The following is a 16209-nucleotide window of genomic DNA, read 5'->3' on the forward strand; positions in this document are numbered from 1 at the left end:
GAGTCATAGCAGCAAGTGGTAGTAGTCGGCACCAATGAGGAGGTCGACGCGTTGTGGCGTGCCAAACAAAGGATCGGCGAGGCCCTTGCAGTCAGCCCACTGCCAGATCACCTCCAGGTGCAGCGGGGTGGAGGGGGATACTAGGCCGAGCCTGGGCAAACACAGTGATGTCAGCGCGACCGGTGGTGCGGGCCCTGGAAGCTCGAGGCGGAGATGGGCCCGGACTCTGGACCGGACGGCGGACTTGCCGCCAACGCTGCAGATGCTGCTTTCGATGGTTTGTAGTCGTGCGCCGACCAGGCGCGCGAGAGTCGCAGAGATGACGGTGACCTCGGAGCACGCGTCGATCAGCGCTTGGGCCGGAACTTGATGACCAGGAGGACCGCTCAGATGGACGAGGGCGGTTGGAAGCATGGCTAGTCACGCTTAAGGTAACGCGTCAGTCAAGTGCTCTCCCGATAAAGAGGGGGGCGGGTCCATGCGGGGCTGCTTTGATGATGTAGAGCCGTCGGGCTACCTCAAGCGGTGGCGACGAGGACCGTCGTGCAGTGAGCTGTGATGCTGCTCTCGGCAATATTGGCAAGCCGACCGGGAGGAGCAGTACTTCACAGCGTGCCCGGGTCGGAGGCAATTGAAGCACAGCCGTGCCTGGTAGACGAGCTCCCTCCATGCGCGTACATCAAGCCCCTGGAACTGCGCGAAACGCCCGGGATAATGGCCCTCGCGGCACGCCGAGCACGACGGCGTATCATTGCTCGTGGTAATTGCGTCCTTATGTCGAGGAGTTCGAGCATGCGGCTGTCCCGCTGGAGGGACGTGTGGGCTGCGAGGCTTCGACAGAGCTGGCGGCGCGGCAACGGCGCCGAAGAAAGTCGGTCAAGGTGGCGAATGTGGCGACGTCAACCTTGGAGCCGGAAACGGTACTTTCCAACCGTTGGAGCTCCTCCTTACATGCACGCCCCGTCGTTGGATCCATGCCAGTCATTCCACACGAGACAAACCAATCGTCTCAGCTGGCTACGGGATGACCTAAGGCGCGAAGCTGGTCGCAAAGTTTTTTCAGGGTGTCCAAGTGGCTTTGCAACCCGCGGGTGGACTCGTTTCTGAGTGGCTTGATGTTTTGCAGGGCTGTGACATGGTCGTGAACGAGAAGGTGGCTGTGCTTGTAGCGCGCTTCAAGTAGAGCCCATGCCGTAGAGTATTTGGCCTCGGCTACCTGGACCGTATCGAGGGCCGTCTTAGCGTCTTCCTGAGCAAGTGACTTCAAATAGAACAGGCGCTTGACGTTGGTGAGTTGACAGTCCTTGTGGATCAGCGTTCAGAAGAAATTACAAAAGCTTTTCCAGTCTTCCCGTCTCCCGGAGAAGTTTGGAATGCTGATTCTCGGCAAGCGAGGCCCACGGCCCGAAGCCGGGTTGCATGGGCCCGGAAATGGCCCGAGAGGGACAGGTGTCGGCGCCAGGGAGTCTCTCGCGTCAAAGAGGCAAGACCGTGCGTCGAGGTAGTGCGCTTCCACGTCAGTGTACAGCTGGACCAACCGAGACGCCTTTCCGGTGGCGGAGCTTCGATGAGCTTGAGATGGTTGGCTTGAAAATCGCCCAAATATCCGCCGAGCAATTCCAACCTCGCTTCTACCATGCCCGAGCTCCAGCGGGCTGGCTCCATCTCATGAATGGTGTGGGCCAGGTGGCCAACAACCTCGGTGAGAGCTGACTGAGTACCGAACAGCGCGTTCCAGCCTTCGTCCATTCTAAAACATTATTATTCGACGCTTGAGCGGAAAATGCCACCGAGCCACAGCTGGCGGTGTTAGGGGGGTCGGAAGTTCGAGTCGAATTAGCAGGCGACGCGCTTGACCGGACAAGATGGCTGCCACGACCGACAAGGAGGCCGTCGGCAGATCATTGCAACAATGGCGGCTTGATAAAGCTAGGCCACATCTATACCACTCGTGAACTTTGGCCGTCAGCGACACAGCCTGCTTGCCGCCGTGGCTGGGCAAAATGACTGGACCGCGAGCTCTGTCAGCCGCGGCAGTCACTCACAACATTTCACGCGTGCAGGGCGACAAGGCTTCAACATTGCCGTGGCCGAATGACTGGTGCCGGGCAGTGGGCACTATGGCGACCGTGGCGGCCATGTTTGCGCTTTGTTTGTCACCTATACTTACATTGCTTTGAATAATGTGGAACCACCAGCTGTCCTCTGGGCTGCTGGTCGCTGGTTAGCTCCGCGGAATCTGGCTCTCAAAGGACCAATGTTTGGTAAAACACCTTATTAGATATTGTACAAGAGGGTTAATTACAGCGTGAGAGGCGTCATGAGTGTGAGCGGGACAGGCGTCCGGTCGTCTCGGAAAGCAGTGCTCAAGTGCCCGAACGCAGAGGCGGCTCCTGGCAAGGCGGAAGCCCGTGCACGCAGCGCCTCGTTCGGCTGTCGGGCTCGGGCACGAAACCAAACATGTACTAACATATAAAACCTATTTTTTGGGTAACAACAATTTTTCGTAATGCAATAGTAACCTTCAAAACTTAAAATATGAGAATTCTACAGATATATCGGTGGTATGGGATAAAAGGCCAGGGCACAAGGTTAAAAAAATACTTACAGAGGAAAGTATTAACTCTTTAACTCTATTTATTTAAAACAATATAAAACTACACAGCCTCTCTACAGTGAAAATCTGTAGGTTTGGTATTCAGATTTAGAATGATGTAACGGTGTTAGTGGTAGCATGGGAGCTGCAGAACTGACTCAGCTGAACTCCGCGTCTAGCTGTGAGCCTGCGTGACTGCCACGCGCAACGGCTGAGGGAGAATTAAAGGCGGGAACCATCTGAGAAGTACTGGCAGCGTTGATGGCAAAACTTAGCAGCTCAACACTTCCACCCTTTGTCACTCTATCAGCTCTGGTCACCTAGCTTACTCCATCTGTAAAAACAATGAAATTAAATATCATTACTCTCCTTTTAGATGCAAACCTTTAAATTAATGGTCTTACTTAATCAATTCCACCCAAATTCATAATTTTTTCTTTAAGTGCTCTGTGTGCCTGCAATGGTAGGGGTTCAGTCATAGTAAAAGCAAAATTTTTTTTTTGTGTTTCCAAAGGACATTTACCTTTTGTCGATCCTTATATTACTTTCTACAGTCTCCATGGGTTACTGACATATGCACTCTAACTTCTGATTTTTCTCTCTTCAGTACGTTATTCGTTATTTCCTATGCATCCTCATCGAAAGTCTTAAGTTTATGACAACCATCCATCATAGTACACTTAATAACTGACATGTTGTCACACTAAATTGTAGCAGGCATCAAAGTTCTTTCTAATATGCATCTTATTGACTTGGCTTGTGATGTTAACTCTTGAGGAGCATCGCTCATTGTCAAGTATTTGGCTTGACAAGTAGACAGTGTGACGTATGTCTGCTTATGACTTTTCCATGCAATTGTATCTCCAAACAGCATAATTTTATAATCTCCCATAGAGGTAAAGTCTTCACAATCTCTAAAACTTGCATATGTCGACGCCTCTTGTATTTTAGCTCTGCCTATAAAAAGTATGCCCATACTTGAACTTCGTCTTACATACCTAAAAATTTTCTTTACCTGCAGCCTATCCTCTTCTGATGAATTGAGTTTACTTTGAGATAAATAGTTAACTGCAAAAGCTATGTCTGGTCATGTAGCATTAGCTATGTAGTATAGTACATTAGACTCTCTATAGCTTGTCTGTAAGAAACACTTTTTATTTTATCTTTAACTGTGGTACTCTCAAGTTCTTTTTCATCCAGTTTATATCTTTTAGATCTGTTAGTTACTTGTATAGTTACCTGTGGTGTCCACTCTTTTATTGGGAATAATTCTAAGATATTCTTTATGTAGGCACTCTGATGCAATATTAGTGTTTTGTCAGTTCTATTTCTCTCTATACTCATGCCAAGAAGAACTTTAGGTTCACCCAAGTTTTTTATGTCAATCGCTTTGCTCAAACTCTTTGTGATTTCATTTATTTTGTCTTAAGCGTTCCCTGCTATCAGCAAATCCTCTACGTAAAGTACTACAATGATTAGTTATCCTTCTTTTCTCCAAGAGAAGTAACATGATTTTTGAAGATTATTTTCTAAGCCTAACCTTAGCATCCCTGCACTCAATGTTTTGTTTCATCTCTTTGGACTTATTTTTAATCTATACAGAGCTTTTTTCAATTTTCAAGCCTTGCTTAGTTTAGTGTTTTCGTCTACCTCTAAACCGTCAGGGATTTTGATATATATTTCTTCTTCAATTTCTCCATTTAAAAAAGCAGTTTTTACATCCATTTACATAACATCTAAGTGGTATTTGATCACAATTGCTAGAACCGCTCTAACAACAGTCAGTCTAGGGACTAGAGGGTAAGTTTTTTTTAGAGTGTATATATTTTGATCTTTAAATCCTCTAATGACAAGCCTTGCTCTACATCTCCTTGATCCATCGTTTTCTATTTTTCTCTTGAACACCCACATACAGTCTGTTTCGTTGGGTTTTCTCTTGTCAATTCCAGCCTTTGTTATTTTTACTAGATCCCACACTTTATTTGCCTTCATTGATTCTCACTCTTTTTCAATGGCTCTTATCAAGTTTTTTCTCTCACTAGTTTGAAGGGACTCTTCATATAGTATGGGATCTCTGTTAAGGGATGCTAAGAAAACTTATCCAAAGTCTTCTCTGTCTGTATGTCTTCTTTATAGTTTGAATTAACCGATTTCGCCAAACTTATGTCCTCTATATACTTTACAGTAGTTGCTCTTAGTGTCTGCCCTTGAGTTTCAAGCTTTCTTTTAGATTAACTTCTAGTTACTATACTCATTCTTCATTTCAGAAGCTCTAAGCTCGTCTTGATGCTTTTCATTTCTTTTAATTTCTGCTATCTTGGTCTTCCTTTTTCCTTTATTTCTTTACACGGTCTTTTCTCTAATTATTCTTCTTCCTTCTCTTCCAAGTTTTTCAACTAGTTCTCGTCGTTTTTCTCGATTCGACGTCGTTTTTCTTTGTACACATCTTTGTAAACTATTTTTTTTTGGATTTTACATGTCTGGATTCTAAGAATTTTCTAGATTTCAGATGCCAGAAGATGTTTGACATTAATTAATATCCAAATAAAACAGCTTAAATTGCTCTTGCTTCGAATTTTGTAATTGGTTTCGGTAGTTTTATAAATGATATACATCCAAACCTCTTTATTTAATTAATTTAGATTCTTGCTTCTGGGGCAAATTTTCTCCATGGTGTTTCAAATTGTATTTTTCTGTGTGGTGATCTGTTGTATGCATGTACAGCAGCTTCTACGGCTAACTCCCACATACTTTTAGGTAGGCCTGAAATAAACATTAATGGTTTAATTTTCCTTTGTCATATATCATCAAATCTCTTTGCTAAAGTATTAAGCTCCAGTGTGTAAGGTTGTAAAAACTCTGACTAAACGTTCTCATTCTTAAAAATTTCTAGAAATTTACATCCGGTGTACACTGTACCATGATCTGATTTAATAAAGCATACTCTTTATTTTTACTTAGTAGATTTCTTCCTGATGTAAGAAAGTTCAAAAGTGCACTTACCGACTCCTCTTTAGTTTTAATAGGACAAGCTCTAGCAACGGGTAAATTTGGGCTCTGTATGTTTGGTATTCAGATTTATAACGATGTAACAAAGTTGGCGGTAGCATGGGTGCTGCAGAACTGACTTAGATGAACCACAAGCCCTTGCGATCGCCACGCGCAACGGCTGAGAGAAAGGAGAAGGGGGAGCCATCTAAAAAGTACTGGCAGCATTGATGGCAAAGTTATTCAGTTTGATAAGATCATAAATGCAATCTTATGTAATTTTTTTCTATGGTTACATGTTCAATTGCGATTCATTTTATTCAACTTATGAAAAACGGTTTAGTTGAACGAGTAGAAACTTTTTGGTAGGTATTTCTTATACTTTTTCAAATATACATTTAATTTTTTAATAATATCTGTCAAAAAAACTGTGTGTGATCAACGTCCTCAAAGAATATGAACTAGCATGTAATACTACCCTACTAAGGGAAGTGGTACTATACAATAGTTTTTCTTAATCTTTTAGATACCAATTCTTTTTTGGTATTAAATATGCACTAGGAGTACATGTGCAGTAGGGGAAAAGCATATGCTACAGATGTAAGCGTGACGTCAAAGATGTTGGCCAGCCTACATTTTGATTATATTCTATTGTGCCTAAATATATTATTTATAACCGTTTATTTATTCAGCGCTACAATACTAATTTAGACTATAACTCAAGCGCGTGGTGGTTCAGTCGGCTAGGTCGTGGATCGGCACGCGGGAAACCGTGGTTCGACTCCCGACCAGTGCAACTTTTTCGGGCAAGTACCTCTGTGTGTTTTCACATGAGCTTTTTCACCACGCAATGCTCCTTGGGAAGGGCTTAGGCAACATTCTCGCAGTATAATTGCCTAATGTCCCCGTACCTCCGTCCCAGTAATGAGAGGCCTCCCATCCCTCTCCCCTTCCTTCTCCCAAGGCCTAAGTGCCCTTAGTAGTGCCCTTTATAGGAGCTGGACGTAAAGCACTACAATATAAAAAAAAAATTATAATACTACAACTTAGTAACGTAGGTATACTCATTCCAACAATAATTTTAGTCGTTTACTATGGCAATAATTGTCAGCCATCAACTTAATAGGCCCTCTTAAAATTATTTACTCAGTAAATATTTTTAACTTTCTTCCTTCTACATGCTGCTTATATGATTACAAAAAAAGTAGTAATCATTGGAAAGACAGTACGCCACTCAACATTTCTATAACAGTCTTTAAATCAAAAATAGTCGCGAAATATCATTCAACATTTATTGTACTTATAATGTCTGTAGATGCACACATACATATACATGTCAATGCATATGCACGCGCTTACACACTTACTAGTCCACACACTTCCACACACACATATTTCTTTGACAAATATCAAATAATTTATTGTCTAACATGTTACTATACATTTTTTGCTGAGAACAAGTAAGTGATATAATAATACTACAAAAAAATGTACAGTGGATATAAAATATACGGAGAGAAATCTCCAAAGCAGGCGCTTAGTAAGGCTAGTGTTCCTATTCTGACTACAATTTTTAATTTGGTTTTTAATTGTTTAGTTACTCTATTTAGAATAAGATCTCAAGACAAAAATATACATCATTATGAAACATTGTACATATTGTTATATCATTATATTCCTATTTGTGAAACTTTTTTAAACACATTCATGAATCACAATATTTTTAAATAATAAAAGTTTTTTTTATGGTAAAACACTAGTGTATTTAACAGAAAAAATTTGGACATGTATTTCTTCATTCGAATTGTAGGACTTACTTCTTGAAGTTTGACTTAGTCCCTATTTATGGAATTATCTTAAAAATTAGTGATTTGTTGTGTGCAGAATAAGATCTCACTTGTAAATTTACAAACAGAAGTAAAATATGTAACTAGCACACTTTTTAAACAAATATGTAATAAAACAGATACAAAAATTTTCATGCTTTATCAATGGCAATACGCTCCATGAATAGGAACATTCACCTAATGCACAGTGAGAAGCAACCACCGTATTTTTATACTGTAGTATAGCTGTTCCAAGTTCAGTCTGCTCTTGCGCGATCAAGCAGACGCTGTATTCAGACCATGTAACAGTTTGAAAGAGGGCCACCACTGGCGATAGTTGCAGTCACTGGACCGGAAATAATTCAAAGAAGTGAGGGACACGTCTTCTTTTTTAATTATATTTTACAAACCTATCGAGTTAGGAGACATTTATACAAGTAATAATTATTTTTCATTCTCTAATGTTTTGTTTTCTTTTATATGCCTTGAGGTTATACATTTTTTGTGATGTTTGTTTTCAGAAAAGTGGGTAAGGTTAACACAGACAATAGAAAATTTATAATTACTGGTATAAACGTCGTCTAACTTGATAAATTTGGAAGATTAAATTAAAAATAAGATATTGTCACTTAGTTTCATATATCCGGTCCAGTGACTCTGACTGTCACCAGTGGTGGCACTCTTTCAAACTGTTGCATGGTTCAAAGAGTTATACACACTATTACACAGATACTACGGATACACACTAATTGCCCATGCATGCATGAGTTTGACGACACATCAGGGGATTCCATTTAAGTATTTACTACTGCTACGCCTATGTTTCCGTGTAGGTGTAGAATTGTTGCCATCAGTAAGAATAAGTAACAGCTGCAGTTGCTGTTGCTGCATTTATATGTATACATGTATGCACGCGTTGGCCTAATTGTCAATGTAAATGTAATCATATATACAGTAGCGAGGCAAGCTCGACGAGAAGCTCTTCGATATAATATATGTATGGATTTAATTTACACCTACTAGAGGTAGGAGATCCCGTGACCATCTCGTGAAATTATGTCAGTTTTCAGAAAGTCACTTCCTAAGCCGAGATCCCAAGGGTTCCATAAAACGCTTCGTTTCAAAAACCAACTCTCATCCAAAAGAAAAGGTTTAGCAACTATTATGTATTTCTTACAAGCATGAATATTAATAGTTACTTTTTACTTAGAAGACAAACGTTCATATGACAATACCTTCCTTTATAGAACAAAGAATCACAACGACAAAGCAAATCCGGTTGAAGAGTGGTAGTTTTTCATAAGTCTAGTGACATACTTTTATACATACTAAATACTACCATTATTCTGAAAGTGCCTTAACGACACACCAGATATAAATTAATGGTTTATCGAAGGTTTTGCACTACAAAATAGAGAACTAAAAGTAATAAGGATCATTTAAATCAGTGAAGTTTGCTACTATACCGCTAAACAGTCATCACTTCTTATGATTTATATAATTACCCATTTAATATTTTTAATGATCTAAATATTGTAGCGAAAAAGTTTTTTACCTGACATTGTAATATTTTTGTGTTCAATTGAAAGATTTGATCTGCATTACTTGCATAAAATATTTTCCGTGAGTTAATCATGTCCCGAATGATAAGTTCTCGTTTAAGTTGCGTTGTGTCACGCAACCTATTTTTTAAAAGATTTTTGGATGGTTGTTAATGTGTTGTTGAAGTACGTAAAAGGTTTTTATTATTAGTAACATCATGAGGTAATACGTGAGTTCAAGACTAAAAGTTGCGTGTTTCAGTTAATTTTGTTGGGAAAATGGGTATGGAGCAGAAAATTATGCAACAAAGATCCCTTATTTGTATACTTATCTGTACCATGTCACTAATAACATTTTTTTCAAAAGAATACTTACGTCATTTAAAATATAATGACTATTACTATTCTATCGTTCATCGTACGTCATAGCTAATCAGTAATACAGTGACAAACTTGTATAAGTTTAATTTTTCTTATTAACTTTTTTAATCCTCCTTTAAATACTGGAGTATTTGGATTAACCAACATTTTACATTCAATGTATAGTAACAACACTCAGAATAATTGTAGATTTTGCTTTGTATGTGAGTATGTCAACAATCAGCAGAACACAAATACTACTTATGAACGCTTTTTCCATTCTTATAATGATTGTTTATGAATACCCAGACCAATACACAGGCAAGATGTAAGATACTTTTTTCTAGACAAGGTCTAGAAAAATATGATAAGATGAAGATTGTTTTTCAAGATATTGAGCGACTAGACAAGTAGAATAACATTCAGAGAAAAACTTATTTTCTTTTAAGAGTAGCTCAAAACTTAGAGGGTGTTATTACCTAGAAAATATTATGAGTAACGAATTATTGCTAAAAATAAACAGTAATACTTTAAAACAAATACAGTTTGATTTGTGAAAGGAAGCTTTTTAGCTTAAAGGCTCTCGGATACTTTATTGTAAAAATGATATCTGAATACAATTATCCACAAAGTAATGATCTTAAAAGTTTTACTACGGTGAAAACTCCTTTGAAGCTTATAAAAACTATGATTAAAGAAGTTTACTAAGAAATGGCCTTTTTTAAATTTTATTACAATAAAAGTTTTTTGTAACATTTAAATTTTTAGCATTATTCTGTTAAACATAAGTGAATCATCATTAAAAATGACGAACTTAAAAAAGTTCTGTAGCTCTCCATATTTTTTTAGGTCAATACAAACAGCTTGAATTTAGAGAGAGTACCTTTGAATTCTACATATTTTGGTTTTTGTAAAAAAATATTAGAGTAAGCATAAAAAACTCTTAGCAACCGTTGTTTTAATATCTTGAAAACAAGTTTAAAAAGACGTGAATATTACTAGAAAAAATACGTATAAGTGGATTTGTACTATAGTTAAGAGCAGAAATAAGTATGACAGGATCGACCATGCATGCATTCTTGGTAGATGCAGCTACATCGCACTCAAACATTGGCGAAAAGTAAAAAATGTCCACATTTAAATGGTGTATTCAGAATTTACCTATAATGTTACTAAGATCTTCAACAAGTATGTGTATGTGTCAGAGCATAACGCGGTTCATAAAAAAAAAAAAAAACATTGAAACATAAAATAAATAGGAAAACTCGTTGTTTTCTGTGTATTCAGTACTTTTGTCTTAGGGTACTGAGTGCCCTTTGAAACATAGTTTTTTTAACCATCAAAACACATGAAATATTGTTAAAATTATTTTTTCACACATTCTACAAACATTAAACAGTGAGTAATTTTGTAATTTTGTACTTAAACAATTGTATTGTACTACAAAATCATAAATAAATTATTAAATTTTTTTAATGCTAAAAAAAAGATAATCAACAATTCTTATTTTAAGACAACTCTTGCTTATATTGACTTTATTTCTTTTAAACAGATTGTTAAAATTATTTGAACTCCTCTCGTCGTTAGCTTCACCTTTTTCTTAGTTGTTGCATCAGTTACGTAAGGTAACGATATTTTTCTATTATACGTTGGAAGATAGATATGTAGAAAGTGGTAAAAGTTACAGATAGCGCAGACGAGACGCAAGTATTTAAAGATCTATACACTTTATGCATGTATATATATGTGTACATGCCTCATACCGTGTGTCATACCCTGTTGTATTCAGTCTCATATAAAACTAACTGATTGGGACTGGAAGTTGGAGAATTTTTCTTATTTTTTACAAAATTATATACAATACTTCAAATATCTAAATACTTGTCAGTACAAATATTACCTCGATCCCATACAGAATCGATTCTTAAAAATAAGGGGCCCTGTTTCAGCCCTTGCCCCCCTCAATTGATATAGTCAGATAAAATATTACCTTTCTAAGTAGACTTGAAACTAATATCAAAACAAAGAAAGGTGGTTTATACAGTAAACAAAAGTATCAAAAGCTTTATTTCTTACCCTTCATATTCGTTTGAAAAATTTGTGTAAATATCCCATTTGGTGCCATTTGATGTAACACACATCGTAAAAATTGATGTGCAACACTTATGGCTCCACCAGGTAAATGAATACTCGTGTCATTCTGCCACGAAAATGTTAAGTTTCTTGATACTCTGTAAAATAAAGAGTGTTGATATTTATTATAAGCTTTAACTCTATCCGTCTACTACTTAATCAATGATAATTTATAAAACATTTATAATTTCTTATAAGTACAAGGCTTATTTACCTAAGGTAAGCATTATTATTAAGTCATATTGCTGAATCTATTCATATTTTTCTTACAGTTAATTTTAATTAAAAAGGAACAACAATCCTACCTTGTATTTTATCCCTCTTATTCGTAGCCATAAACCATGCAAATACAAAAAATACATATTTAACCTATCATTATATTAAAGACTTGAAGGAATGAAAATAAGGTCAACATTTAATGAATTTTTCAGAAAAGCAATGTATATTTTACTACCACATGTTGGTTATTTAAATATAAGAATGTAGGTAGAACAATGTCACCAGCTTAATGAGCAATTTTGTGAAAAGTATGTCATCGAATTCATAGGCTTATACATAGATGAGCACTGTTTGAGGCATTAATTTATCATTGTCCTTTCATGATAAATAATTATTTGAAATTAATTTTAAAAGAGTCAAAAATCATACGGTTAAAGAAACTTTAAACTATACAAAAAAATAAGCAGAATGTCTTCTTTGGGTGAGGAACACACATAACCTGTTATTTACAGCTATCAAAAGGCTGTGATTAACACACTGAAGTGAGCTTAACATTTCAATAAATTCTATTATAATGGTTGTATTTCTAGTTAATATCAAACATGTAACAACATTGTAACTTAAAAAGCAGTGCACTTTACGACTCTCTTTAACCCACTACAAAAACAATACATTGATGTAATTTCTTCGGTATTTTTAAAGAGAATAAAAAAAAAGAATGATCAAAAGACTCTTAAGTTCATTGAAATTTACTCCACTTCGTACATATTTTTAAAAGCTTATTTGTCTCACCTAGAAACAAAGTATGTTATAAGATTACTTGATACTTTTTATATTTTTATAAGATATTTTAATATGACTGTAAAATAGTTAAAATGTAATTTAAAAATATGTACAAGATGATCAAAACTGACAACAGTTTTTAAAACATCGAGAAATGTAATAAAGAGGAAGAAATTTTTATTCAAATTATTACGTAAAAACAACTTTCACATCAAGAAGTACTGAAATGACAAGAATGCGTACAAATAGCTACAATAAGAAAACATTTTACTTATTTTAATAAGTTTAAAATTATAATGTTCAAAATTCTAAAAATAAAAGCATATAAAGAAAAAATATTTCTTGCATCAAAAATACCTTAATGCTATATATTGAGAATAAAAGTGATTTTGAGTATCGTGAGGCACTATTTCTTCTATACAAGAAATTGTAATGTTTTATTACCTTTATAAGATAATGATTAGAAAATAATTAAGTGTAAAGATGTATTTGAATAGTAGGATAAAATAAAACAAAAAAATATAGATAATTAAAATAAAGAATGACTAGGGCACGACATGAATACATCGTTTTAACATTTTTTTCATAAAGATGTTACTAAGCCTAACAAATATTTAAGAGTGACTTGAGGGTCAGTACCCAAGCACACGATCAGTAAGAGCTAATTTTAAGAATACGAATAAAAGCTCCAAAAAATCAGGTGTTAGTTTAAGGTAGTAGTCGATCAAAAACACTTTTCTTACGATTTTTCTAAAATTTCGTGTGTGCCTTAAGATTGCTATTATTTACCATGAGCCAAAATTTGAAGAGGCTTAGCGGTATAGTTTTGGAGTTATTAAAGTTTTAATGTTGAACTTTTAACACAGGAGGCATAGGAAACTGCCAGATTGGGGGTTGATTTGTGAACGAAATTGCTTATATCTCTAAAACGCTTCTTACAATAATTCGTAAAAAATAGTATTATATGATTTATATTATAAAGCAACTGTGGTTCCAATTTAAAAGGGCTCAGCGGTATAGTTTTGTTATTACAGTGCGGCAAATATAAACACAACTGATAGGATTCGTCTGCAACGCTCCTACAACGTTGTCATTTTTCGAGATAGTTGTCGAAGCGATATATATAGTATACGCATACGCTACAGCGCACTATGGCACGCACTGTAGAGTGCTCGACTACTACCTTAAGCAACTTTTCGTTGGTCTAAACGCCAACCCCATCAGGCTCACTTTATTAACAAAGAAAACAAAAACAAAAAGCACAACAATTTTTGTGAATAACATTGTAGGGCCACTGTTTATAAATATTAAAAATAGATACTCACGTCTATATTGTTAAGACGATCGTTACAGACTGTTGGTCACCTTAAGCACATAACGTAAGTGTCAAACATGAATGTATTTCTATATGTACATATAAACAATAAATGTAGTTTCTTGCAAATATAGATAACGTGTGTGCGTATTGAAAAGATATTACTCATAAGAACTTTACATATGTTATTGAGAAACAATGTATCCTCTTTTTTATGTATTGTTTGTTTAGTCGAGTGTACTTGAAGCATTTCTAATATAAATCTTTTTTGTCTATTTGGTTCATGATCTAGAATTTTGGTTTGAGAAAAATTAAAGTTATGGTTAAATTCTTTCATGTGTGAAGTGACAACAAGCTCATATTTCTTTGTACTTTTGTGTCCGTTCCGACGTTTTTCCAATGCTCTCTTTGTCTCGACTACGTGTAATGTAGAGCAAGAATCGCAAGAAAAATGATACACGACATTGGTTTGATCTAGCTTATAAATTTTATCTTTTCCAAGAATAATAACACTGTCTAATTTGTTTTGTATAGTAGAGCAAAATTGTATATTAAATTTTTTTAAAGTTCTTAAACAAAATTTGAATAATAACGGGCTGTAAGGGATAGAAATTTTCATTTCAGCACTAAGATTGTCATTCAGTAAATAGTTGTTATTACTATTAGTAATTTTTATTTGGTAAAGTTTCTTCTTGATGTATTTTTTGTATGAAAAGTGCAGTATTGTCATTATCATGTAAGATTCTTGTAGCCACGAGAATATTCTTCCAGTGGAAATACTAATCAGATAAAAGAATGGCTCGATCAATCAAACCGTATACAGCATTGACTTTTAACAATCGGAGATGGTTGGAATGAAAATTAATTATTCTTTTGGATGAACTTGGCTCCACATACTAATACGTAGTTATTTTTGAGTTTTTATGTATAATTGTAATGTCTAAGAAATGTATAGAATTGTTTTTCTCTACTTTGCAAGTGAGTTTCAAGTGATTGTCTTGTTCATTAAAAATCTGTTACAGTAGGTAAACCATGGTGGTTCTGGCAACCCCCCAGCTCCTCCCCTAAGGTGGTGGTGGGGTGAGAGGCTCTAGCTATAGTTGGTCTGTGGGTGAACAAGAGGCGGTGGTGGGGGAAGAGGCTGAATGGGCAGTGGAAAGAGAGGCACGGGCAGTATAGTCGAGGTAGTGGGGGTGGTGGGTGGTGAGGACTACTCGGGCGGTAACGTCAGAGGAAGGAGTGCTTCCGGTTGCTGTGATATCGGATGGTACTGACGGCTCCTTTTCTTTCCGACCCGGAATCGAGCTCTGACGTCATCAGGATGGGTTCGAAAGGTGTAGGTGACCGCCCCAACGTCCAGTGCGAGAGAAAGATGATCAAGCATGAACGTGTATTTCTTATCAGCAGATGTCTTCTTTTTTTTCTTCTTCCACTCATTGTCTTACGAGTTTCAGCGTAATCGTTGTTTTTTTTTGTTTTTCTCAAGAGCGAGCGTATCAAATTTTTGGAAAGGAAGTTTCATTGGGAAAAGCGGATTGCGTATCCTGTTTAACTGCGACCAACGTTGGCCTACTCGACGCAGTACCTTGCCAAGGAATTCAGCCAGCTTATGAATTTAAGTTTGAGATTGTTAGGATAGTATGTAAATGGGTTTTAATAATAATAAAACTTTGAATTTAATCCTCATATATTTTTGGTAGCTTAAAAAAAGAATACACAAGAATTTCATGGTTATTGATTCTTTTTACAATATATCATATCCATCTTCATTTGGATAAGAGTAAATGTTTTGGAAATAATAATTTCCCTTCACTTTTGGTTAAGATATCTCAACGTTCTTTTATATAAAAGATTTTCGGCTATTTTTATCTTCCTCCTCCTCCTTACTGAGGCTCTTATATTTTGGTTTGCTTAAGATCGGACCCATGTTGTCGATGTTGACTGCTCAATCGTCACAGGATAACTGAAGTAATACGCAAATTTTCCTTAGCTTATAAGACGGCGCTAACTTCTTTGTACTACCACACGTGAAAATATAGTTTAATTTTTTAATCTTTAATTTTATGCTTACTATATTCTTTTTTTTTGCCTACACACGGTCATCGTTTTTGACACTAACATTAGTATTAGTTTCAGAGTCACTATCAGTATCAGTATCATTAGTAATAATTCCATCAACAGTATCCCAACTGGGAGACGTTTCAGAAATTTTCTTCATATAATTATTAAGTGCGTCTAAAAAACATTCAAAGTCTGGTTCAATGCTACTTTCCACCAAAGAGCAAAGCCACAATTTCATTTACTGAGCGTTACTAAGTGCGCAATATTGCTTTCTACGTAGATTTTTAAGAACGAAGTTCTTTATGTCGCGTTACTTGGGGGGCTGGAATTTTAAAAACGACAGATTTTTTTTTTTAAACGAATTCCTCTTAAGTTTTCCCCCTTACC

The 16209-nt window shown here is 36.6% G+C and overlaps 1 protein-coding gene across 1 annotated transcript in view; it reads right to left on the reverse strand.

The window, feature by feature from the left end:
- Window positions 1-11536, reverse strand: part of LOC106644454 (protein unc-79 homolog) — a 742398-nt gene extending 730862 nt beyond the window's left edge. The window contains exon 1 of the mRNA XM_089592466.1: window positions 11388-11536. Within this exon, the coding sequence (XP_089448592.1) occupies window positions 11388-11436 (49 nt within the window). The 5' untranslated portion in view covers window positions 11437-11536. The remainder of the gene's footprint in view (window positions 1-11387) is intronic.
- Between the last annotated feature and the right edge of the window lie 4673 nt (window positions 11537-16209).

Source organism: Copidosoma floridanum, unplaced genomic scaffold (genome assembly GCF_036245765.1).
Source record: "Copidosoma floridanum isolate Cflo_tuat_1 unplaced genomic scaffold, Cflo_Japanese_pri ptg000017l, whole genome shotgun sequence".
NCBI lineage: Eukaryota > Metazoa > Arthropoda > Insecta > Hymenoptera > Encyrtidae > Copidosoma > Copidosoma floridanum.